Source organism: Mirounga leonina, unplaced genomic scaffold, assembly GCF_011800145.1.
Source record: "Mirounga leonina isolate KUSES-001 unplaced genomic scaffold, KU_Mleo_1.0 Mir_53, whole genome shotgun sequence".
Classification (NCBI taxonomy): domain Eukaryota; kingdom Metazoa; phylum Chordata; class Mammalia; order Carnivora; family Phocidae; genus Mirounga; species Mirounga leonina.
In genome coordinates this window covers 1075514-1098655 of record NW_023270807.1, presented here as the reverse complement: position 1 = coordinate 1098655, position 23142 = coordinate 1075514, and the positions used below count along the sequence as shown (strand labels likewise).

The 23142-nt window shown below is 60.3% G+C and overlaps 1 protein-coding gene across 5 annotated transcripts in view; it reads right to left on the bottom strand.

Annotated features, from left to right (window-relative positions):
- ITPR3 (inositol 1,4,5-trisphosphate receptor type 3) overlaps positions 1 to 23142 on the bottom strand; it is a 66221-nt gene that overhangs the window by 1335 nt on the left and 41744 nt on the right. For 2 of the 5 annotated variants that reach the window (XM_034991423.1, XM_034991422.1), the window contains exons 23-57: positions 22069 to 22198; positions 21553 to 21610; positions 20275 to 20440; positions 18777 to 18941; positions 18614 to 18688; positions 18053 to 18178; positions 16848 to 16970; positions 16562 to 16762; positions 15401 to 15652; positions 15043 to 15168; positions 14784 to 14909; positions 13458 to 13578; positions 12702 to 12892; positions 11948 to 12096; positions 11678 to 11786; positions 11457 to 11547; positions 11169 to 11338; positions 9696 to 9870; positions 9399 to 9583; positions 9035 to 9235; positions 8774 to 8884; positions 8275 to 8370; positions 8063 to 8164; positions 7888 to 7974; positions 7235 to 7345; positions 6943 to 7135; positions 6573 to 6698; positions 5921 to 6093; positions 5062 to 5226; positions 4188 to 4380; positions 3601 to 3705; positions 3386 to 3513; positions 2370 to 2535; positions 1593 to 1753; positions 236 to 397 (exon numbers count right to left, since the gene is read on the bottom strand). In XM_034991423.1, the coding sequence (XP_034847314.1) occupies positions 236 to 397; positions 1593 to 1753; positions 2370 to 2535; positions 3386 to 3513; positions 3601 to 3705; positions 4188 to 4380; positions 5062 to 5226; positions 5921 to 6093; positions 6573 to 6698; positions 6943 to 7135; positions 7235 to 7345; positions 7888 to 7974; positions 8063 to 8164; positions 8275 to 8370; positions 8774 to 8884; positions 9035 to 9235; positions 9399 to 9583; positions 9696 to 9870; positions 11169 to 11338; positions 11457 to 11547; positions 11678 to 11786; positions 11948 to 12096; positions 12702 to 12892; positions 13458 to 13578; positions 14784 to 14909; positions 15043 to 15168; positions 15401 to 15652; positions 16562 to 16762; positions 16848 to 16970; positions 18053 to 18178; positions 18614 to 18688; positions 18777 to 18941; positions 20275 to 20440; positions 21553 to 21610; positions 22069 to 22198 (5019 nt within the window). Of the gene's footprint in view, positions 1 to 235; positions 398 to 1592; positions 1754 to 2369; positions 2536 to 3385; positions 3514 to 3600; positions 3706 to 4187; positions 4381 to 5061; positions 5227 to 5920; positions 6094 to 6572; positions 6699 to 6942; positions 7136 to 7234; positions 7346 to 7887; positions 7975 to 8062; positions 8165 to 8274; positions 8371 to 8773; positions 8885 to 9034; positions 9236 to 9398; positions 9584 to 9695; positions 9871 to 11168; positions 11339 to 11456; positions 11548 to 11677; positions 11787 to 11947; positions 12097 to 12701; positions 12893 to 13457; positions 13579 to 14783; positions 14910 to 15042; positions 15169 to 15400; positions 15653 to 16561; positions 16763 to 16847; positions 16971 to 18052; positions 18179 to 18613; positions 18689 to 18776; positions 18942 to 20274; positions 20441 to 21552; positions 21611 to 22068; positions 22199 to 23142 lie in introns of those variants that run through there. The other 3 variants (XM_034991424.1, XR_004676669.1, XM_034991425.1) reach the window with 3 other exon arrangements.

The following is a 23142-nucleotide window of genomic DNA, read 5'->3' as shown; positions in this document are numbered from 1 at the left end:
TCAGGGGGCTCACAGACAGGGGCTGCCAACCTCAGTCTAGCTTTCCATGGGGGGAGAGAGTGTCTCCAGAACCTGTCTTCCACCCCAGACCCATGAAGGAAAGGAAGGAGTGTGAAGGCCCCAGTACCCTCCCCCTCTCCCTTGTGGCAGGCTGGGCTGTGACCTCCCAGTGACGGTCCGAAGCTGCCCAGCACAGGACCCCAAGGGTGGGGCCAGTATAGGCCTGGGTACACACCTGCTCCTTGAGCTCGTTGAGCTGGGCAGTGAGGTGGGACACCAGCTTCATGGTGGAGTTGAGCTTGTCTTGAAGAATCCGGATCTCATTCTGCTCCCCTTCCCCCTCATTGCTCACTAGGGACATGGCCCTCATCCGGGGGAACCAGTCCAGGTTCTTGTTCTGAAAAAGATCCCCGGCGGGATGAGCAAGCTGGGGCCCAGCCTAGGAAGGCCTCATTTAGAAAAGCAGTAAAGGATGGGGAGCCTGCTGTCACAGCCTGGACAGATTACTCCCCAGGGATGTGTCAGGGAAAATCTGAACCGACTGGGGTCCTCCCCGGAGCCAGAGGGCGGGCGGTGAACCCTCGGCGGGGCGTCGAGAGGCCCGTGCACTGGGACAGGCTAACTTCCGTTAGACGGCCTCAAGTCTCACTGGTATCAGCACCATCTGTTTACTGTCCTGACACCCTGCAAGAGGTGGAGGAGGGCCTCTGCACCAGACCCTGGAGCTCCTTCCTTCCTTCCTTCCTTCCTTCCTTCTGCTCCGCCCCACACGCCCTGCACCCCAGGAAGATGCGAGTCAGACACACGGCGCATTGAGGGAGGGGAGGCTCTGCTGAGGGCGGCTGGCAGCTGACGTGTGTCTGAGAGGCACGGCCACGTTCCCTGGGACGGGGGGGGGGGGTGGCGGGAGGGGGCCACCAGGTTTCTAGCTCCTTGTCAAGCTGTGAGTTCTCAGACCAACAGATAAACATGTACTCAAAGATCAGTTCAAATTATAGACTTAGGAAACCAATAGAACTCCCCCTTCCCCCTCCCCCACTAAATAGCTCTTTCCTTTTAGCCTGCAATTTATCCGTTATGCAGTAATTTGAAGATGCACTACATTTGATGGAACGGATGGGCTTCCTTTTCCCGAAACACTACAAGACCTTTTTTTTTTATTACTATTCACTGCTTTCACTCCCTTCACACAACAGAAATTGGACAGATTAACTCTGATTCCTCCTAAGTCTGATAGTTGCAAGCTTTTCCAGGCCCCCTCTCAGCCTAGACCATCCAAAGCTTTGGGAAGCTGCCCTTCCTCTTGCCGAGCTGGACAAGGCTCCCTCCGAATGGTCCACTGAGCAGCCACCAGGGGCAGCGTCTGCCCTGCTCTCCCGATTACTCAGTGTCGGGCGCCCACAGGCCCCGGGGACACCACGCACGTCCTTGGCTTTTCCTGACAACAGAGCCCGCGCAGAAGAGCTCAGAGGTCCCTCCGCAGCTCAGGCAGCTGGCGGGGCTCCAGTGAGGCCGGCCTTTCCACGGGTGTCCACAGGTGTCCCCAGCTGTCCCTCCCCGGCGGCCGTGGCCGCTCCTCCCCGGGGCCACACCTTGATCATCTGGGCCACGTAGCTCTCCGGCCCCGTGTAGTCCGTCTTGTTTTTCACACGGACCAGCACAATGAAGTACAGGTAGTTCCACATGTTGTGTTCGAACTTGATGTGCTCCTCAAAGGACACTGTCTTGTTATCAAACTTGTCTCTCTCCAGACCTGAGGGTGTGGGGGGTGAGGACGAGACCGTCAGCCTCCCAGAGCCACCGTGGGGCCACCTGGCTGAGCAGACACGGCCTCTCAGTGCAGTGGGGGCCTCTGGTCTCAGGCTGACGGGCCTGGTGAGCACGTGTGACAGCCCACCCCGGCCCATTTAGGTCAGTTCTATTTAAGGCGCCCACCCCTTGGCCGTGGAGCCCCCGGCTGCCAGAGCTGCAGCCCTCCACCATGGCGGCTGGGGACCGCGGCCGGCCTTCCGAGCCTGGGGGGAAGCAGGAATCGCTGAGAAGGGTTTTGTCCTGCAGGTGCTGCCTGCTGCTTAGCCTGTGGCGAGGGGACTAGCACCTCATACCGGGAGTGGGGAGAGCTCTGAACGGAGACCCGAGAGTTTGGACTCCCCTGTAAACCGAGAGGGTTTGGAGGAATGGTTTCTGAGGCTCTTCCCCACTCCCTTCTATTACCCCAAGCTCAGGCAGGGTCCTGTTCTCCCCAAGTGTAGGATGAGCAAACAGCCATGGAGCCGTCAGCCCCAGGGGCCACGGGGACCGGGGAAGGGCCAAAGGGCGGCTGCCCCAGCCCCGCCTCGGCCCCTGAGGGGCAGGAACGAGGGCCTCACCGCAGATGAAGCACGTGGTCTTGAGAATCTCTTCCTTCTTCTGCTTCTCGCTGCGCAGGTCGGCAAAGGTGTCGATGATCACCCCAAAGATGAGGTTCAGCACGATGATGATGACAATGAAGAAGAACAGGAGGTCGTAAACCACACGGGCTGGGAAGAGAGACTCCTGCAAGGGTAAGGCAGGGGTGAGGCAGGGAGGCTTGGGCCCAGTTCACCCAGGCAGGCCAGACTCAGGCAGGGGTCAGGGTGGTGACTGAGGAGGCCCGGCCCTCAGCACAGGGGAAGGACAGTGTCTGGGTCCTAGGGCCCTGAGGGCGACAAAGCTGACCCAGCCTCACTCCGGGCAGGGCAGGCCCTGACTGGGGGTCAGGAAAAGAGCAGACTCAGGACACCAGCTGGGCCTGAGCCCTGTGGGAGGAGTTTGGCGTGGGGCACTAAGGCTGCAGGTGGCGGCTTGTCTCTGCCCCTGACTTTTGGTTGGGGGCACAGCCAGCTCTGCACTCCTCTGCCCTGCCCTGGGGATGCTGGGCCTCACACATTCTGGACACTTTGGCCAGGAAGTGGCTCCTCGCCCCCATGTGACTGAGAACAGACTGACTACTGGGAACGCCTGGCTGCCTGAGTCAAATCCCGAGGCCTCCTCGTGGAGCCGCCTCAGCTTCCCCACCCTGCGCACCCTTACTGTGGGCGAGGGCTCTGCCTCCCAGATGAAGCCGGTGTAGCCGGGGATCCGCCCAATGTCTGACTCACACCTTCCCTAGCCTGGACAAAGCTTGGCTGCCAAAGTCTTTCTTTAGAGCAACTTACGGTGAGCTGGTGGGGATGTGTGAGCGGAGTGCGGTGGGAAACTCAACAACCACGTGACTGTGTGCTGACTTGTGGGAGAGGAGGGGAAGGGGGTGCAAAGTGGGGGCTTGCGACACTGAAGACTGGGGGGGGGGCAAGCCACTGTGCCAGGCAGGACCTCACAGTGGCTGACTCGGCCAGGGCTGGGGAGAGAGGTAGGCGATGCTCACGTCTTTGGAGGGCTTGCGGAGAATGTCGCCCACGCCGCCACCGTTGCGCAGCCCGTGGTTCATGACAGTGACGATGCACATCAGCAGAGTGTCACAGGCCCGCTCCGAGCTCTCCAGCTCTTCGTTCCCTACACGCGGAGTGTGTGCTCAGATCCAGGCTGAGCCCCCTGCCTCCGCGCCCCCTCCCCCAGGCCCCTGAGACACACTGCCCTCACCTTCCAGGACCTCAGGCACCGAGACCCCTGAGACACAATTCAGCTTGTCTCCACTGCACGTGCCCACGAATGTGGCAGCTCCATGTGGCATCCCCAGGGGGCTGGCTAGAGAGGACACAGAGGAGGTCACCAGGATGAGGACATGGCAGGCCTTATCATTCCCCTGGTTGTGTCCCCAGCATCACATCCCCCACGAAGCCTTCCCCCATCCTGCGAGCTCCCGACTCTGCCAGGCTACAAGTGAAGGGTCTTCGTGCCCTTGCCCCCACTGGGCTGTGCAGGAAGAGCAGGAAGGGGGGTCTGCACCCCTGAGCCTGGCACACAGGCAGCCCCAGCAAATACCGAGTTTAACATGAATGCCAGGGTCTGCAAGCAAGAGGCTCCTTAGGGAGACGAAGACCAAGGCTCTCCCACCCTCTCAGTCTGTGCCAGGGAAAAGGGAGGCAGATCGGTGTGAGCTAGACCTCCCCGGAACCCAAGAGGAGAAACTGAGGCAGGAAGCCGGTGGATAAGCACTCCCAGGGCCTGGTCCTGACACCGGTCATCTGTTCAGCAACCCCCTCACCCAAGGAGAGGGGATGCCAGACCTCCAGAGTGATTGCCGGGCAGCCGGTCGACCTCAAGGATGAAGTCATCCTTAAGGAAGAGGAAGCCAACAATGGAGAAGAGGTAGACGAGGATGAGGGCCAGCAGGGCGGTCAGCAGGATGGAGCGGCCATTGCGAGTCACGCTCTTGATGACGTTGAACAGTGTCTCCTCACGGTAGATGAGGTCAAAGAGCTGCAGGGCAGGGACAGGGCCATGAGGGACCACAGGTACTACTGGATCCCAGGGCTGCCCCGCTCCCAGTGGTTTCCCACAGGCTCCTCCAGAAGGGTCTGTGTTAGGCACATGGAACCAGCCCAGTGGGCCTGTCGGGGAGGCTGCTCAGAGGAACCGGAGTTCTAAGGCCAAGGGAAGGGAGTGTGGCCCAGGGGAAGGTGTAAAGGGTGAATGGGCAGGCAAATCCACACATGCAGGGAGAAAGATGACCAACTCTTAAAGTGTGCCTGCTACCTGCCAGGATGCATTCTACATGATTTTTGTGTATTAAGCTCATATCAACCTCACAATTTTTCTAGAAGGTAGGTGCTGTTAATTATCCTTGTTTTACAGATACAGAAATGGAGGCATGGGGCAGTTAAAAAACTTGCCCAAAATTACAGAGCTAGTAGTGTCCAAACTGGGACGCAAACCCAGGTAGTCTGGTTCCAGGGGAGATGGGCCAGATGGAGGTCAGGAGTGGCCAGCAGGGCCCTTAAGGTCAGGCTGAGGTCAGGTAGAGGAGGACTCTGGAAATCCATCCCTCCAAGCCCAGCAGCAAGAGGACTGGACAGAGACTGGTGCTGGGAACCGCTAGCAGCTTGAGGCGAGCCCCGATCACCCCACACCCCTGCCAGCCCCAGCCCCCACCACGCTCACCAGAATGCTGTAGAAGAGCTCATGGACAAAGAGGCCCAGGACACTAGTCAGGATGTAGCCCACATGGTAGAGGAACTCCATGTCCATGACCATGGCCTTATAGCCCCGGATGAAGGTGCCTCGGTTGCCCACGAAGCTCACCACAAAGACGATCTTGTTGGTCAGCTGGGGGCAAGTACAGGGCATGGGGATCAGTGTCCCACCACCCACCCCAGATCTCCACTCCCTGCTGCTTTGCCCGCCCAGTGCCCAGCTCAGAGGTCAGCCCTTCCATGGAGCGGATGTGATCTGCTCCTGCTCAGCCTGGCAGGCTCGGCATTAATGAAAATGCTTCCAGAAATGTATCTGGGCTCCTGGGATAGAATGGGGAAAAGCCCCTGGGGTCCATAGCTCCAGGAAGAAAGTGCGATACAGGTAAAGGAGGATGGAGTCAGACAGACCAACCTGGGCCTTTACGGTGACTTGGTAAGTTAGGGAAAGGCACCTGCCCCCCTGCCCCTTGCTCCAGATATGTTTTATTTCCAGCTGTCAGGAACTGCCATAACATACAAATCCTTGATGTCTACAGTGTGGACAGTGCCTCTGGGCAGTGCCTACTACCATGTACACAGCAGCCCCGAAACTGGTGCCCCAAAGTGCCTCCTGGCTGGCTGGCTCTGAGTGCCACTTGCCCCAGGTTGTCTAGGGAGACAGAGGAGGCACAGAACAGCCCTGAGTGCGGGTCTTTAACAAGCTTGACCCCATCACAGGGACAAGGGGGATAGGGCAGAGCAGTGGCTGCTGAGAGGCGGCTGGCCAGTGTGAGGTCCTACCGCGCCATGAGCGCAGGGGTGGGGTGGGGGCCCCCTCCGGCACTCACGTTGAGGGCACCCAGGATGTTGAGTGTGGGCCCAATGCCCAGGTAGTAGATGGAGCGCAGGATGAGTGCCACAATGAGGGGGCGGATGCTGTAGCGCTTGGTGAACAGGGCCACGATGGAGAAGCAGATGAGGATCCAGAAGAGCAGGGAGATGAGTGGGGAGCCCAGCACGCCTGGGGGCCAGGGCGCAGGGGTGAGCACTGGTCAGCGAAGCCCACCACAGCCCCAGCCCCGACACAGCCCAAGAAGCCACCTCCTCCTGGAAACCTTCCCTATAAAGTTCTCGGTCACCTGGTATTAGGGCCCCTCCCCCACCATCACACCTGCCTGTCTAGGCTTAAGGCAGGAGACCCTATTCAGATGCTGCTACCATATCTGACCTCTGGCTCATGTTTGTGTGTGAGAGAGAGAGAGAGAGGCAGAGCGAGAGACATGCACTGTCTCCAGAAGTCAAGGATGCTGTCTATCCCATGGGGACCACATCTGTGTCTCCCCAGGATGGGGTGCAGAGCCCAAAGAGCAGTGCAGGGGTGCTTTTCCCCATTCTGCATCTGGTCCCGGAAGAGCCTGGCTGGCCGCAAGGCTCTGCCCAAACCCAGGGAGGGGGCATGGTGGGCTCCGGGGCCTCAGTCTGCCAGCCTTGTGTCCCCACCTGTGGACGCGCCCTCCATGTAGGGATAGAAGAAGGCAATGATGATGTTGATAAAAACCGCCAGGTTGAAGGAAATACTGCCCCACAGGGTCATGCGGCGGGAGAACCAGTAGATCAGTGGCATGCCTGGGGGAGGAGGGTGGTGGCAGGCTGGTGTGAGTGGGGCCTCTTGTTCACATTGTCCACCCACCCCGCACGGGCCCCCAGCGCCGGCACAAGCTCCAGGCCCCACTTCAGAAAACGTCACTGGAGCCCTCCTAGGGGTGGGGTGGGGTGAGGCAACTACCAGCAGGTAAGGGGGAGTCCCCAAGGGGCATCACTGAGCAGCTCCAGGCCCGGCCTTGCCCTCCCGCCCCGCTGGGGTCCTCACTGCGGAGCTTGCGCTGCCATTCCATTTCATTGTGCAGGAAGGAGGACTGGTCGAAGAAGTCGCTCACTTTGCTGCCCTGCTCATCCTGCTCTGTGGTGGTGAAGAGCCGGTGCTTGGTCTCCTCTGTCAGGAACTGGCAGATGCCAGGCACTGGGAACACAATCTGCTCCATGCTGCGGTCCTGCCGCACGATCTGGGCGCACACAGGCACGGGGTCACAACTAGGCCACCGCCACCAAGGGCCAGGGTCACGGCCCTCACTCACTGCGCCCCTACTGCCCTCTGGCCCCACCTCTATCTGGGACGTGTGGTTCTCGTAGTAGGCCAGGGGGTCCTCCTCCTCCTCCTGGGCAGGCGCTGAGGACTTGAGCATCTGGGACAGCTGCTTGTTGTTGAGGCTGAGCTGGGGGTAGAGGGGCCGCTGAGGGCAGGCCCCGCAATTCCCCACTGCTAGACCTGCCACCCAGCCCTACCTGCTCGAGGGTTCCCCAAACAGACCAGACCCAGCCCAACTAGGATGCAGCCCCAAATTGAGAGGGGGTAGTGGGAAAGCCATGTCCAGACAATCCCAGAGGACAGTCACCGCCCTCCGAGGTCCGGCTCCAGGCTTCCAGACCCGCCCCAGAGCTTCACTCCCACTTATACGTCTAGGTTTCACCCAGGCCACCAGTCTGGCTCTTCCCGCCCTGAGCCCCGCCCCTCACGCCCCCGTTCGAGCTCTTTACTCAGGTGCAGGCCCCGCCCCCGGTCCCGCTCCGCCCAGAGTTCCTGCCCCGGCCCCCGGCCTCATCCCGATTCCCACGAGCCCTCAGATCTCCGCTCTGCTCTCTTCCGCGCCCTCAATCCTAGCCCCACCCCCAGATACCAGCCCATCCAGTCTCTCGCCCAGCCCCGCCCCTGCATCTAAGCCCCGCCCCACATCCAGCCTGGTCCCCGGGCCCCCACCATGGAAGAGATGCCCTCGGCCTCCTCCTCTTGAATGCGCTTCACCGGCTTCAGCAGGTGCTGCAGCTGCTTGTTGTGCCTGGAGAGCTGCGTGAGAGGGCGGTGCGGAGTCACGGGGCGGGGCCACGGGGGGGCAGGGCCGCCGGGGGCGGGGCCACGGGGGCGGGGCTGGTACCTGCAGCGCCAGGATGTAGATGTTGTGGCCCACTTCCCGTGGGCTCACCTCCGAGTTCTCACGCTCCTCCTCCTGCAGGTAGGCCTTCTTGATGACGTCCACCTGGCGGGGCAGTGCCTGTCTGAACGCCGTCCTCCTGGGGCGTAGGGAATCCCCGCCCCCCGCACCCCACCGACTCACGCCTTCCCACCTGACCCCTGGCCCAGCCTCACCAGCTCCTGGGGCCGCAGGCTGATGAGGATTCGCTCCGCGTTTTCACTGTCGTGCCGGCTCTCCATCAGAGCCAAGAGCAGCTTGGAGGCATTGTCCTGCGGAGAGGTGGGGAGAGGGCGACTCCCTCTGTCTACTCCGCAACAGCCTCTCTCAGCCCGGACGATGCGCCACGGCCTTCCCATTCCCCGCTGTCCCCCAGGACTTGCTGAGAAGCGTCCTGCAAATACAGCCACCCCCCCACCCCCGCTGCCTTCACCCCCACCCCGCGGCAGGTGCACACAATCCCCCAGAGAGCAGACACACACACAGGAGGCCCTCAGGTAAACCCAGAACTCGCTTGCTCCCGGAGTGTACATGCAGTCCGTTTGCTCACACACTCATCTGTGTGTGTGTATTAAACCCATCACCACACCCCAGTATGCACACTCAACACTCCTGTCGCGTGGGTATGTGCACACCCATCGCATGCACACTCACGTGGGCTGCCACGGGCCCCACCTTGAGCTGCAGCACCAGATCCATACGGTACTTGCACAGGGGACTGATGTCATTGAGAATCAGCGCCGTGATGATGTCTATGCCATTGGACTCGTGCGTCACGATGCAGGTCTGGCAGGAGGCAGTGGGGGGACACGGGCCCCGGGGCCCCTCAGCACTCTCGCGGCTCCAGAGGCCTCCGTCTCTCCCCTGCCCAGCCTGCGCCCTGCACCGGCACGGCCACACGCCCTGTCGGCTGCTGGCGCCGCCGTGACAGCTCACCTGGTTCTCGTGGCAGGGGCCCTGGCAGTACTCGGTGAGGGTCTCCAGCGTCTGGATGACCAGGCCCACGTTGTCCTCATTGATGTAAAGGCCCAGCAGCCCCAGGCCGCCGGTGGTGCTGCCGCACATGATGTCCAGAAACTGAAGCGTCTCGCACACCAGGTTATAGTTGGTCTTGTTGTTCTGAGAGCGCAGGAAGTTCTGCAGGGCACGGGAGGGTGGGCATGGCACAGCTCTCGCAGGGGAGGAGAGGCCGGCCCTGGGGGACCCCGCCCTGTGCCACCAGCTGCAGAGCAGTGGCCCATGGGCAGAGGGCAGGGGGTGCACGTGCTGGCCGGATGGCAGGGCAGGGGCAGGCACTCACCTGCAGATCCCGGTTGTGATTCTCACACAGCAGCTGCAGAAAGCGCAGGATGGGCTGCATGATGAGCACGGACGTGCCCATCTCGTTGCTCTGCACGCGCTCGCCCACCTCGTGGCCCCGGCGCAGACCGGGGCCCAGTGAATAGCGGGATGGGGAGCCTGGCATCGAGAAGGAAGCTACGCGGCCTGCAGGGGGGAGGCCTGGTGAGGCTGGGGCTGTTGGAAGAGACCAGACCCTCACCCTGCACCCTCTGACCCGGGCCCGGCACCCTCATCCTGTACTGCTGTGACCTCTGACCTTTGGTGGTGGGGTCTGCAGGCTCCCGGTCCTCGCGCGGCTGGCTGCCCAGGTCGTTCATGTTGACGGCCACTGTGGACTTGGTCTCCTGCTGGGCCCGCTTCATGCGGTCATGCAACACTTTGAAGAAGCGCTCTGACTTCTTGTCACTTGTCATCAGGTTGTAGAAGGATTTCTGGGGGTACGGTGACATAGGGGACAGCCTCAGCCCTGGGCCTGGTGCTAAGCAGCCCTTGGTGAGTCCCTGGAGCGCTCTCTCCCGTGCTGCCGGGACAAGGCTAGGCCACAGACGGGTCCCTAGACGTGCCCTGGGACTGGCCACAGACGGGTCCCTAGACGTGCCCTGGGACTGCAGCTGAGGCAGGAGCGCTCAGGGCTGTCAGAGGCGGCGGGGAAGGCTCGGTAGCTGCCGTCGCTGCGATGCTGGGGTCCTGCACAAGCCTCCTCACACCATCTGCATCTGCCCACACAACAGCAGAGCTGCCCCTTGGAAGTCTAAGCCTTGTCCCTCCTCTGCCTGACACCCTGCAGCGGCCCCACCTCCCAGCGCCCATGAGGCCACCTGATGGCCTGCCACCTCTTTTGGCCGTACCCGTGCAGTGCCCCCCTCTTGTGCACATGCTTACCTCTGGGCCCTCGCTGCACGGGCCCTCTTCAGGGGCCTACCTCCAGCCCTGCCCCGGCACCCCCATGACCCTCGCCTCCATTAGCACTGTCCAACACGCTTTCCGGGCCACAGAGTGATTAGAGTCATTGGCTGTTGTCCCCACTAGGATATAGGACCAATTCATAGGATACATGGATTTTGTCTTTTCTGTTCATGGCTGAATCCTTAGTGCCTAAGCATACGGGAGGCACTAAGTGCAGACTTAAAACAGTGCATGAGGGGCGCCTGGGGGGGCTCAGTCGGTGAAGCGTCTGACTCTTGGTTCCAGCTCAGGTCATAATCTCAGGGTTATGAGATCGAGCCTCGCATCAAGCTCTGCACCCACCATGGAGCCTGCTTAAGATTCTCTCTTTCTCCCTCTGCCCTTTCCCCCCACCCTCAAAAAAATCTTAAAAAAAAAAGAGTCATGAATGAATGAATGGGGATAAGGCAATCATAGGGGACTTTTCAGAGGAGGCAGTCCTTCGGTTGGGCACCAGAGGCCGAGGAGAATGTGGAAGAGGAGGGAAGAAAGCCTGAGCAGAGACCAAGAGGCAGGAACGATGGATGTGACGTGAGCAGCGTGGTGGGGAGTCAGGCGCAGGCCTGGCTTGAGCGGGACGGTCTGCGTGGGTAGGAAGAGGCCAGGGGACGCGGGGGCAGTTATGGGAGGCGGAGCCGCCCCCGCGTAGCCAGACTTGTGCAGGCCACCAGCACCTAGCCCTGCAGCCAAGCCCTGCAGCCAAGCCCTGCAGCCAAGCCCTGCAGCCTCAGCAACGTGGCGCACTGTGCTGAGCAGGTGCTTAGCACCCCCTGCCGCTCCACACCTGGATCTCAGTGTTGCCACCATCCAGCAGGCGGATGGCCAGGCCAATGCTCTCCTGGAAGATCTTCTCGTTCTTGGTGCTGGTGATCAGGTCGCATACCAGCTTGGTGGCCCCCTCCTTGTCCAGCCGGCACTGGGTGGCCGCAATTGCTGACCAGTCTTGGTCCAGGCCTAGAGTTGGGGAACCCACGTGAGGGGAGCTGGGGGGGGGCAGGGAAACAGAAGGGAGGGCCCAGGGTCTGGGCACGTGGGCCACGCAGAGGCACTGTGGCGGGGAGGCAGTACTGACCAGTGCCCATGGGGTCTGGAAGGTCCCCCCTTGAGCTGGACTTCCGGTTCTGGAGGTAGTTTTGTAGCAGCATCTTGCGCAGCTGATTGCCCTGGAGGGGGAGGAGCGAGGCCCCACAGTGGCACATTTCACCCCTAGACCACTGGCCCGCCCACGCTGGCCCCAAGCCCTGGGCCCTGCCGGCTGGGCTCCCAGGGCATCCAGCTCCCCCAGGCACTCACCCGGTCCCCGTACTTGGTCTTCTTGAGCAGCATCTGCTGCAGGGTCCGCAGCACCTTGACACACAGCTTCTCCTCCGACTCCATGAGGTCCTTGGTGTGCTGGATCAGCCTGGCCCATGAGGAAGGAGGGCATGCTGGGGGCGGCCTCGGCTGCCTCCCTCCAGCCACTTCCCCTGCCCCGGCCCTTCGCCCTGTGGGCTGTCCGGTCCTGCCCTGTCCCTGGCAGCCTCGCCCCAGCCACCCCCCTGCCCGGCCCGGCGTCTGGCTCACTTGGACAGGAAGCCTCCACTCTCGCAGCGCTGGTAGGCCTCACTGCCCTCCAGGAAGAGCAGCTCGGGCCAGTGCAGGACGTCCACCAGCACCGACAGCTCGGCCTGTACCAGGGGCCTCAGCCGCTCCTCCAGGGCCGTGATGATGTCCTGGGGTGGGCACGGCACAGTCAGTACCAGGCCAGGTGCAGGTCGCCCGGGCCCAAGAGATGAGTGGGGCTGGACTGCCATTCCGCCCACCCCAACACCGAATGGCCCCGCGGATTTCTCCGAGCCTGCCGGAGGGGCCCTGCGCCCACAGAACCAACCTGAACAGTGCAGGTCATCTGTCCGCTCAGAGCCCCTGGCTGGGAGCCACAAGCCCTAGCTTTTCTCCCAGCCCCTCCTCCAGCTGTGTGACCTGGGGCAAACCGCTTCCCCTCTCTGGGCCTCGGCCTCCTGCCATGTGGGGACAGTGAGCCACCACAGCCCCTCAGAACTGTGTAGACAGTGGCCAGGAGCGTGTCGCACAAACAAGAAGGTGCTGTCAGGACTGAGAGGTGTCCCTCCCTGTTTCATGAGCACCAACCCTACTAGCGGAGGCCTGGGTTCTCCTGGATTCCCCTGGAACGATGCCCCTCGGTCCCCTGCCCAGGGCCTGCCCTTAGCAGGGGCCTCTTTCCTGGGGAGCGCGGGCAGCGCAGGAAGGGACGCTTCCCCAGAACCACCCTTCCGAAGCAGCTTCCGTGGCAGATGCCGGGCAGCCCCGCACCCACCTGCAGCTTCTCGATGATGTTCTTGTAGTCCCACTGGTTGGCGGCGGGTGGGACGCGCGGGAAGGCCCGTGCGGTGGCCTTGTAGTTAGAAGCGCTGCGCTGGGCGGCAGCCATACACGTGGCGCCACTGCTGAGCAGCGAGCTAATGTGCGCGTCCAGGTCCATGGGCAGCGAGATGGCCCGGCCTTTGGCTGGTGGGGAGAGACAAGGGGGTGCTGGAGGGCAGGTGGGGGGTGGGGGGATCCGGCCAGCCAGAGCGGCCAGGCTCTGGGCTGCCGTACTGGGGGACAGGGTGAACTCACCGAGATTCTGGGGTACGCGCTGGCCCCCACTTGGACTGGGGTGCGCTCTTCCCCTTTTGGGGTAAAAAGAGAGAGTTTCTGCCTCTCTGATTCTACCTTGGCTCCACCCTGAGCCCTCCCCTCCTCTCTCCCACCTTTTCTCTCCCCTTCCCCAGTGCTCCCTAACCACCTACAGGCCTCCCTTGTGCCTGAAACCATCTGCAAGCAAAAGAACCTTTGGTTGGGGGACGTCAGCCAGCATTCTCCTCTGGGGAAATGACTCAAAGCTCAAAGGAGAAAACAGCTTTTCTCGATTGCTAAGATGCCAGTTAGACACCGAGAAGGACTTGCTGAGAACTACCTGGGAGATGATGGGCGATCTTAGGAATAACGTATTTATTTTGAGGGCAGGCGTCCCTGCGGTGAAGGGAGGGGAGGGGTGGTTGGAGCTAGCCAGTGCCCCTGGCACACTCACCCACCATGGCGAGGGTCCGGATGCAGGCCTCCACGGAGCCCTTGTGCTGCTGCTGCAGCCACGGACACTCGAGCAGCCGTGTGCTGGACTGCAGCAGCTGCACCACAATGGTCTGGTGTGTCTGCAAGAGGCAACACACCTACTGCTACAGCCTGGCGCACTCTCCACCCTGGGCAGCCCCGGGTCCAGGGACCAGGGCCCACTGAGAATGGGCATGATGGAGGAACAAGGCTTCCAGTAGTTACCACGTGTCTTTGTGCCAATGGAAAAAGGCACCCCCTTTCCTCTCAGCAGTGCACAACCTGCCCAACTGTACGTGGCAGCCCTATGAGAACTCCCCAAGGTCCAGATCTGGGGCTTATAGTCCTATTGCGGACCCCTTCCTTCCTTTAAAAACAATTTTTTTAATAAAATAATATTGTGAAAAGGTGATATATTTCCATGGTTCAAAACCCAAAGTATGCTACAAAAAGGCTTACTTTGAGAAGTCTCACCCCAAGCTTGATCCCATCAGCCCATTTTCCCACCTCTGCCCTGGGACTGATGAGAGGTGGAAAAAGCTGATACAAATTACTCACAGTCCCAAAGAGATCCCAGGGCCCAAACACATGTGTGTCAAAATGAACCCACCCTTGCTGAGCGACCAGGACTCACTCCACCCTCAGTCCCTCTACCTATAAGTAACCCCTTTGTTGGGTTCTTGTGTCCATCCAGTGATTTATGGTATTATGACTTAGGTATTGTCGCAGGCTCCCCCCTCCAGAGAACCTGCCTCTCTTGCCTTCAAGGGGCTCTAGGCTAGGAAGTCTGGGAATCTGGGAATCGACTGAGGGGCCATGCCTCTTCCAGCGATTTAAGGCAAACTTCTGTTCCCTAGCCTAGAGCTTTTCTGCTGATGCAGGTAAGACTTCAGTCCTAGGGGCACCAGATCGACTAAGCCGACAGCAAAGATCTCTGGGCATCGGGCCCTCTGGATTACCGCTCGGGCTCTGCTATCCACTGTGGCAGGCATGACCGTCTTGTCTTCGGGGAGTACGTGCTGCCAGCTGTCCCCTGCCACCCTGGGACCCGTCACACCAAGTCAATTTAGGAATTCCTGTTCTAGGGTACTGTCCCCACGGTAATCCCGGAGCCGCAGAAGTTATAGGAGATTAAACGTTTGTTGTTTTAAACCACTAACTTTGGGGGTAATTTGTTATACAGCATACGTAACTAACACACTTGTCTATGTCCTTCTGCTACGTCTTTATGTGCCACAAGCAGACGCGAATATATGTTCTCCTTCCCCTTCCCAGCACGAGAGCGGTGCGCGCAGCAGAGGCTCACCTGCAGGGAGGTGCTGTTCTCGGAGAACGGAGAGCTGAAGAACGCGCCGATGGTGTCCAGCACGACGGTCAGCACGTACTTCTCCAGCGTGGGGTCAGCCAGGCGCTTCTCCCGCTTACTGCACACCTGGGGCAGGAGAGAGAGATGCCCTGGGGGCCCCTCCACGCCCAGCCCCTGGAAGGCTGCCCAGGCTCCCAACCACACCCCTGCCCAGCACGGTGCGCCCACAAGCCCATGCCGCACCCCCCAGGGGACAGACCCGAGCCATGTCCAGGGTGAAGTTCTCAAAGAGTGTCCAGATGTGGTTGCTCGTGTAGATCTCTTTCATCTCCACCTCCGTGTCCACATAGCAGTGATTCACGAAGTTCACATAAGCCATTTTCACCTGCGCAGGCGGAAGCAAGGTCAGGGGCGCGAGCAGGGCCACTGGCCCAGGCTCTCCTCCTCTGCACTCCACTGATTCTCCCCTAACCTCCCCCTTGTTCCTCAGCCCACGTCCCTCCTACCCATCCCCACTTGCCTTACCTCCCCCTTCCTGCCCGCCATGCAAGACTGACGGCTGCCCGGGCCTGGCTCCACCACCCCTTCTCCCCCGCCAGCAGTCCCAGGCCCCAGACCTCGGTGATGCAGTCCTCATGTGTCACCACAGACACCACGTCCTCCAGGGGCAGCAGGGAGGTGCACTTGATCTCCGTGTAGACGTTCTTGCCCTCGGCGCAGGCGGCCAGCAAGTCCACCAGGGAGATGTGGTACATGAGGGGGCTGTGGTCCTCCACGCCATCCCGAGCAGCCTTCATCATGTCTAGCAGGTGGGCCAGCGAGGCCTTGTCATTGTAGAACACGACCACGTCGTCACCCGCGTTGGTCAACTGCGGACAGGAGGGGTGCCCGATCAGACGCCCCAGTCCAGCAGGCCCCGGGTGTACCAGGGAGAGATTAGGACTCTGACCCCAGCCCTCATGAGACACTCAGGAAAACCCTACCCTGCCTGGCCTTTGGGGCCGTAGGCTGATGTCTCGGGCCACCTGCCATCAGGGCTGAACCCTGGACCCAGAAAAAGTGCCCCATTCTCCCCTAAGGAAAGAAATCCCACTCAGGCTTGTTTCAGAGGTGCCTCCTTTAGGAAGCCCTTTCTAATCCCTCGCCCGCTCCCTCCCCTGGGCTCCCAGTGTGGAATTTAAAGCTCCCAGAGCACACGCTGCATCCTCTCATGTCAGTGATTATGTTATTCACAGTAATAATAATAACAGCAATCAATAATCCGCGCTGTACAGCACTTCCGGGGCAGGGCGCCTCATTCATCAGGTCCCTCATCTCCCTTTACTGTGCTCCCCCCGCCCCTCCACCCCCATACCGCGCTGTAAGATGCTTCTGGGCAGAGACCACGTCTGTTCCAGAGTTAGACTCGGCCCTTCCTCCTTCATGCCTTCGGCCAACAGGTCTACCAGGCACCTGCAGGGTGCCAGACGCCGGGGCCCGCACAGAAGCACACAGGATGTGGTCCCCCGCCCCGAGTTTACACCCCACTGATGTCCCCTGGTACACGTGCTCCTCGGCCCACAGCAGGTGCCTCATGATTTTTAAATCCGTGAAAATACAAGGATAAATAGTGGAATGAGCGTGTGGGTTCTTTCAGGCCTGTTACCGGAGTTCTCCTAGACCCGCCTCTGTGGCCTTAGTCCTCCCTCCACCGGCCAGGTCCCTCTCGTGACCCCCCGTCTGACTTAACTCTGCTCCCGCCGCCTGAGCCCCCACGCGCCCCCCGGCCCCGTCCTCACCTCGGTCATGATCATGTCCTGGCACTTCTTGACGTACTTGCCCTCGGCCTTGATGACAGTGTGCAGGAAGTCCAGGTACTGCACGTGCCGCCCGTGGGTGGCCAGCAGGTGCACGAAGTGCTGCAGCACGGGCTCGCTGATTTCCGAGCACAGCTGGTAGTTGTTTAGGAAGATGTGCTGCATGGTCTCTGCCTCCAGGAGCTGGGGGCGGGCGGGCGGCTGTCACCAAGGGGGATCTGGGGCCTGCTCCCCACCGCCGCTGCCACCTCCCACCTTGCGCCCTTACCCCCGGCGTGAGGAAGAGGTGCAGGTGCTTATGCAGCAGGGCCTGGTTGCCCGGGTTCCCCGCGCAGAACTTCTGCAGGAACTGGTGCGTGTAGCGCAGGATCTCCATCATCTTGGCATCACCCTGGGCACCAGGACAGGAGGAGGAAGGTGAGGCCGGGCCTTGCGCCTGAGCTCCAGCAGCTGTGGCCGGGGGTCTGGGCTTGGGACTGGGACCACAAGGAGGCCAGGTTCAAGGTGAAAGCTGGGCCTCCAGGTCAGAAGAAGGAAATGTGTGTTGGGCGCCGGGGTGGCTCAGTCGGTTAAGCATCTGCCTTCGGCTCAGGTCATGATCCCAGGGTCCTGAGATCAAGCCCCGCATCGGGCTCCCTGCTCAGCGGGGAGCCTGCTTCTCCCTCTCCCCCTCCCCCTGCTGTGCTCTCTCTCAAAAAAAAAGGAAATGTGTGAAGGGCTGAGGAGCAGAGGCTGAAGTGAGGCCAGCGTTGGGGAGCAAGATTGAGGGATCGGGGTCAGGTGAATGCTGGGTGTCAGGCTCAAGAGCCAGTGTGAGGCTTGGGACATATCAAGATCAGGGTCAGTCAAGGGGAGGTGTGGAGGGTCAAAGGTTGAAATGATGCTAAATTTGGAGTCCAGGACCAGGGTGTGCCTGGGGTTAGGTCAGGATAAGAGGTCAGAGTGAGGCTAGGGTATGGAATCAAAGTCAGGGGTCAGTATGAGGTCTGAGTTGACATCATGAGTCAAAGAGAGGCTGGGGTCAGATAAGGGTCAACATGGATCAAGATAAGGAGGCGATGGGGTGCCTGGGTGGCCCAGTCAATTAAGCATCACCTTCGGGGCAGGTCTTGATCCCAGGCCCCGGGATCAAGCCCCACATGGGGCTCCCTGCTCAGCAGGGAGCCTGCTTCTCCCTCTACCCCTTCCCCCCTGCTCGTGATCTCTCTCTCTCTCTCAAGCTCTTCCTCTCTCTCTCAAATAAATAAATAAAATCTTTAAAAAAAAAAAATAAGGAGGTGACAGTCAAAGGTTACAATGAAGCTGAGATGATCAGGAAGAAGCCAGAGAGGGAAATAGAAGCTAGGGTCAGGGTCAAGAATCAGGGGTGAGGCAGGGTTAGGTCAGCATTCAGGATTAGTGCGTGGTTTGGGTTAGGTCAGGGTTCAGGGGGAAGCTGCCCCAGGGAGTCAGAGGTCAGAAGTCAGAGGCCACCTTGTCATAGGGGATCTGCAGCAGGTCCAGCATGACCTTGTGGGCATCCATGTTCTTGAGCAGCCTCTGCTGCTTCTTCCTCATCTGCTCCCCCACGCCGCACATCTTATTCAGCCGTTCCAGGATCTGGGGAGGGTGGGGGGTGAGCCCAGAGCCCCTGCCCTCCTCCTCCAGCTCCCCCGCCATCCGGCTCCCCCCGCCCCCCCACTCAGGCTGGTCGGAGTCCCCAGCCAAGTCCAGCCAAGCCCCAGCTCACATCGGGGACAGGAAGGGGGAAGGAGACCACGTTCACTGAGTCGGATCACCGCAACAAGGCAGGGAAGCACTTTTTAAAAACCTAAGTCCACCCATAAAAGTAAATAGAATATGGCTGTGAAATGGAATTTCATTAAATTCCTTCAGCTTTAAAATAATTCCATCTGGACCTGGGCAGGGTTGTCTTTAATGTGTAGGCAAAGCAGAAGATGTGTATTTTGAGGGCCAGTGACTGGCAGTGGGGAGGCAGGAGAGGCCAGGCCCCGGAGCCTCCAGGGGGGCGCCTCAGGGCCCCAGGCCACTCACGCCTTTGACAATCTGGTAGTTCTCACTGCTCTTCTCCCCAGGTGGGTGCAGAAAGCCCTCCTCGTCTGTGGGCCGCTGGGAACACAGGGAACCGCACAGGGGTCAGCTGGGCCCAGCCCTCGCTGAGAACTCTGGCCTCCCAGCTCCCCACCACCCCGCTCACCTCCTTCTTGTCTTTGGCAGCACCTGTGTCCACCTCCTCGCCCTTGCTGCTGCCCTTCTTATCCACCCAAAGCTCCGACTTCTCCACCATGGTCCGCAGCCGGTCCAGCTCTGACTTGATCACCTTATAGTTCTCCACATCCTGAGCGGAGATCAGCAGCTGCACCTGAAGGTTGACCATGGGCATGCCTGGTGAGATGGGCACCCCGAGTCCACTGCCTCATAGAGACCCCGGTGCCTGCCCTCTTCCAGGCCTCTGCTCCTCCTCAATGCTGATGCCCGGCCACGGTCCACCACCTCCAGGAAGCCTGCCCGGATGGCCGAAGGCCTCCCCACACTGCTTGTCATGAGCTGCCCCATCGGCTGGCTTCAGTTGCTCACTGACTGGTGCCGCTAAGGTCTATCACTTGGCCACTGCGACCCCAAACAGGGCAGGGCAAAGAATACTGGCAGCACTGAGCGCCTGCTGCAGGACAGCCGGGTCCCTTGGCTCCCACTTCACTCGCCCTGGTCAGGGTAAGGGAGGAAAGCTCCCCGGGCCTCAATGCCCCCCTCCATAAAACGGGAATGAGAGGAGTAACCATGTTGCCAGGGGCCGCTGCGAGAAGTGCACTAATGCGAGGCCAAGGCTCAGTGCCTGGCACATGCTCAAAAAATGGCAGCGCCTTTCACAGGGAGCTGTCAAGATCACACGACAGCACCGTCACAGAACCAGTCACCTTAGTGAGGGCTGACTGCATGCCAGCAGTGATCTGAAGCACTTAGCACACGGTATCATTTGTAAACTCTCAAGTGCCATCTGCCTCATAAAAAGCGACAAGCCGGGGCGCCTGGGTGGCTCAGCCGGTTAAGCGGCTGCCTTCAGCTCAGGTCAGGATCCCAGGGTCCCCGGGATCGAGCCCCGCATGGGGCTCCCTGCTCCACGGGGAGCCTGCTTCTCCCTCTCCCTCTGCTGCTCCCCCTGCCTGAGCTCTCTGCCCCCCTCAAGTAAATAAATAAAAAATCTTTTTTTTTTAATTTTTTTTTTTAAAGATTTTATTTATTTATTTGAGAGAGAGAATGAGATAGAGAGCATGAGGGGGGGGAGGGTCAGAGAGAGAAGCAGACTCCCTGCTGATCAGGAAGCCCGACGTGGGACTCGATCCCGGGACTCCAGGATCATGACCTGAGCCGAAGGCAATCGCTCAACCAACTGAGCCACCCAGGCGCCCAATAAATAAAAAATCTTAAAAAAAAAAAAAAAAAGCGACAAGCCTTGAGTCAGGCTGAGAGGTCATAAAGGTGGCCAACACTTGGCCTTCATCTTTCAGGAGTTCAGCAAGGCCGAGAACCCCCAAAGAAGTATCCTGAGCTCCCCTAAGCTGCGAGCTCCCCGCTCATGGTTAACCCCCCGGTGTCCGGGCCAGGCGGGTCCTCAGGGTCCCTCCGCCCAGGGAAGCCCCCTGGGGCCTCCCTCCCGCTCCCCAGGGGCCGGCCGGGGGCTCAGACAGGAGCAGCACCTGCTTGAAGGTGTGCACGGCCTCCTGGCGCTGGCTGAAGTGCTTGAAGAGCAACTGCAGGGCCCCGGAGACGAGCGGCGCGTAGTCGTGCATGGTGAGGTGGATGAGCACGCGCAGGAACATGCGGCCGCCCTCGTCGTCCACCTCCAGCATGCTGCTGGTCTTCCTGTGGCGCCAGGGGAGGGCACGCTGGGCACCAAGCTCCCCGCTGCCCGAAGGGAACGGCGCGTGCCTGGCCACCCACTAGCGGATGCCGCGCCCGGTGTCAGACTTGCTCCAAATAGTGAGGACTTCTCCCCAGGGTGTCACCAACCACTGCCCTGAGCTCCCCGAGGGATCCCCGCGTTCCCTGAGATCCCGCAGGACTCCCCTTGCTGATGCAGCTGAAGCGGGGACTCTTCACAGGGCCCCCACAGGCCCCCACCCCCCACCACCACCCCAAGAGATCGTAGAGATTCGTGGAGATTGGCTGGGGCCAGGAACAGGGGTGGGGGAAATCCCCATCTTCGGCTGTACCATCCTCTAACTAGAATGCAGCATTTCCTTCAGTGGGGAGAAATTAGCGGTACCTGTGATTTTGACGCCAATACCAATCACAGATGTTCTCCCATCACCTTACCGTTGTTACAGAAATTGTGAATCCCGTTCACATGCATCGCGCCTTCGAAATCGCGGTACTAATTACACCCCCGGCCCAGCTTGTTACTTAATGTGTTAATAAAGAGCCACATAGCTAACTGTCACTTCAAATTTGTTTTCTTCAATATTTTGATAACTGCATCTCAAAGCTCTTGGTTTCCTTTGTAATTTACGTGCCTTATTTTATGAATTTAAAAATGCCCTTCTGAGCCCAGGTCCCAGGGCTTCACTAGATGCCAGGGGCGCGGCACAGAAATGGTGAAGAGCCCCCAGTTCCCAGGGCGACCCCTCCCCACCCTAGCCCTGTGTACAGCGGGCTCTCCCCCACACCTCCCCCTGCTCCCCTCCAGCCCAAGTCCAGATGCACAAATAGAGTCACACTTGCCCTGGGTGAGGGCAGGGGAATAACCAAGATGACACAAGGGCCCAAGTGGCCCCTGTATCACCAGGGCATGAGAGGGCAAAAGCACAGAGCCAAGGAGAGCCCCACCCCAGAGCCTGGTAAGGGTCCTGCAGACCCAGGAGGAGGGACCAGCCCCAGCCCAGCCTTGGAGACCCCAAGGAGGGGGGGTTCTCACACCTGCGTCAGCATTGCCCACGAACCCCACACACCACCCCCCACCTCACCCCTGGCCTCACCCCACTCCGAACATGGCCTCCGCCTGCTCCCCGATGCGGTCCAGGTTCATGTTGGCAGCTATGGGGAGCAAGAGTGGGTGGATGGGGGCAGGTGGCAGGTCCGTGCCCAGGAAAGATGAGGAGCACAGGGGTGAGGGAGCACTGGTTGGGTGGCAGCCCCTCTTGCATGCTCCTTCCCAGGGTGGGGGTGGAGCCAGCCAGGGCAGGGACCAGAGCAGCTCCACTGCCCTGCGGGGGTGAGCAGAATTCTGACCTGGGCACCAGGGCACCTGGGTCCCGGTCTGGTTCAGCCTCTCATTGGCTGTGACCTCGGGCAAGTCCCCGCCCCTCTCTGGGCCTCAGTTTCTCCATTTAGGAGTTGGAGAGAATGATCGCCTCTCACCATGGCAATTAAATGGGCTGGGAAACAGAGCTGGCCCCGGGGCGTCCCCCAGCCTCCGCCCCACTAATGTGTACCCCTGGGCAAGTCACACAGCCTCAGCCTGAAGGCAGGGGAAGGTGGGGGTGGGGGCTCACTGGTGGAGTCGAAGGCCGGGGCGGTGCCGTCAGCCCCGCTGTCTTGCATGGGAAACACTTCCACAAACTCCTTCTTGAAGACGGACAGCAGGTAGGAGATGCGGTAGTCCAGGCGGACGTTGAGGATGAACTGGTGAAGCGGGGAGGGATGGGGTGAGGACTGGGCTGAGGTCGGAAGGCCAGTCGTGCCCCAGGAGAGGGGAGGGGGTACCCTGAATGAGCTCTAGCACTCAGGGGTCTACGGCAAAGATGTTCCAGCTACTATAGGACATCACAACCTAAAAAATCAAGACTCCTCTCCCCGGGGAGGTCCAGAGTGCCCTCTCTTCCACTCCTGCCCCAGTGATGAGGGACGACACCTCTTCTCCGAATGAGGCAGAGACCCTCAGTCCCTCCCCTTCCCTAACCCTCTGTCCTCATCCCCCCTGACACTGGCCTCAGTGGAACTGAAGACTAGGGGGCAGCAGGAGAGGCCAGTGTCGGGGGGGTGAGGACAGAGGGTTCGCAGAGACCCTTGACTGGTCTCTATCCTTATGGGGCGCAGAGCTTCTGGCCACGCCCCAGGATGCAGATCTGGAAGCCCTCAGCTCCTAGAATGAATCAGAATGGTCTGACTCCTCTGACCAGGCCCTGCCCAGACTGGGTCCCCATGGAGGTCACTGCATTACCCTTCCCGTCCTCTGGTGGCAGCTGGGCAAAAGCAAGCATTCTTACCACTCCCGGGGTCCTACCAGCCCCTTCTCCAAGTGTTGCCAGCGCGTCTCAGACAAGACCCAGAACAGGAAAGACCATGTCTGCCTCACCAGGAAATGGGCCCTCAAAGCTCTAGCTCTGCTCCAAAATGTCTGTAGGATGGCAGTATAGTCCCCTCCCCCTCTTCCTTTCCTCATCTGCACAATGGAGGGACGGAGCTAGGCTTTAGTGCACACCAGAATCACCTGGGAGCACAGACTGTGGGCCTGCCTCGGGTGCCTCGGATCCGTACGGAGGTCTGGGGTGGGGCCCAAGAACATGCGTTTCTGAGTTCCCTGGTGAGGCCGTTGCTGCTGGTCCAAGGACCACACTTTGGAAACC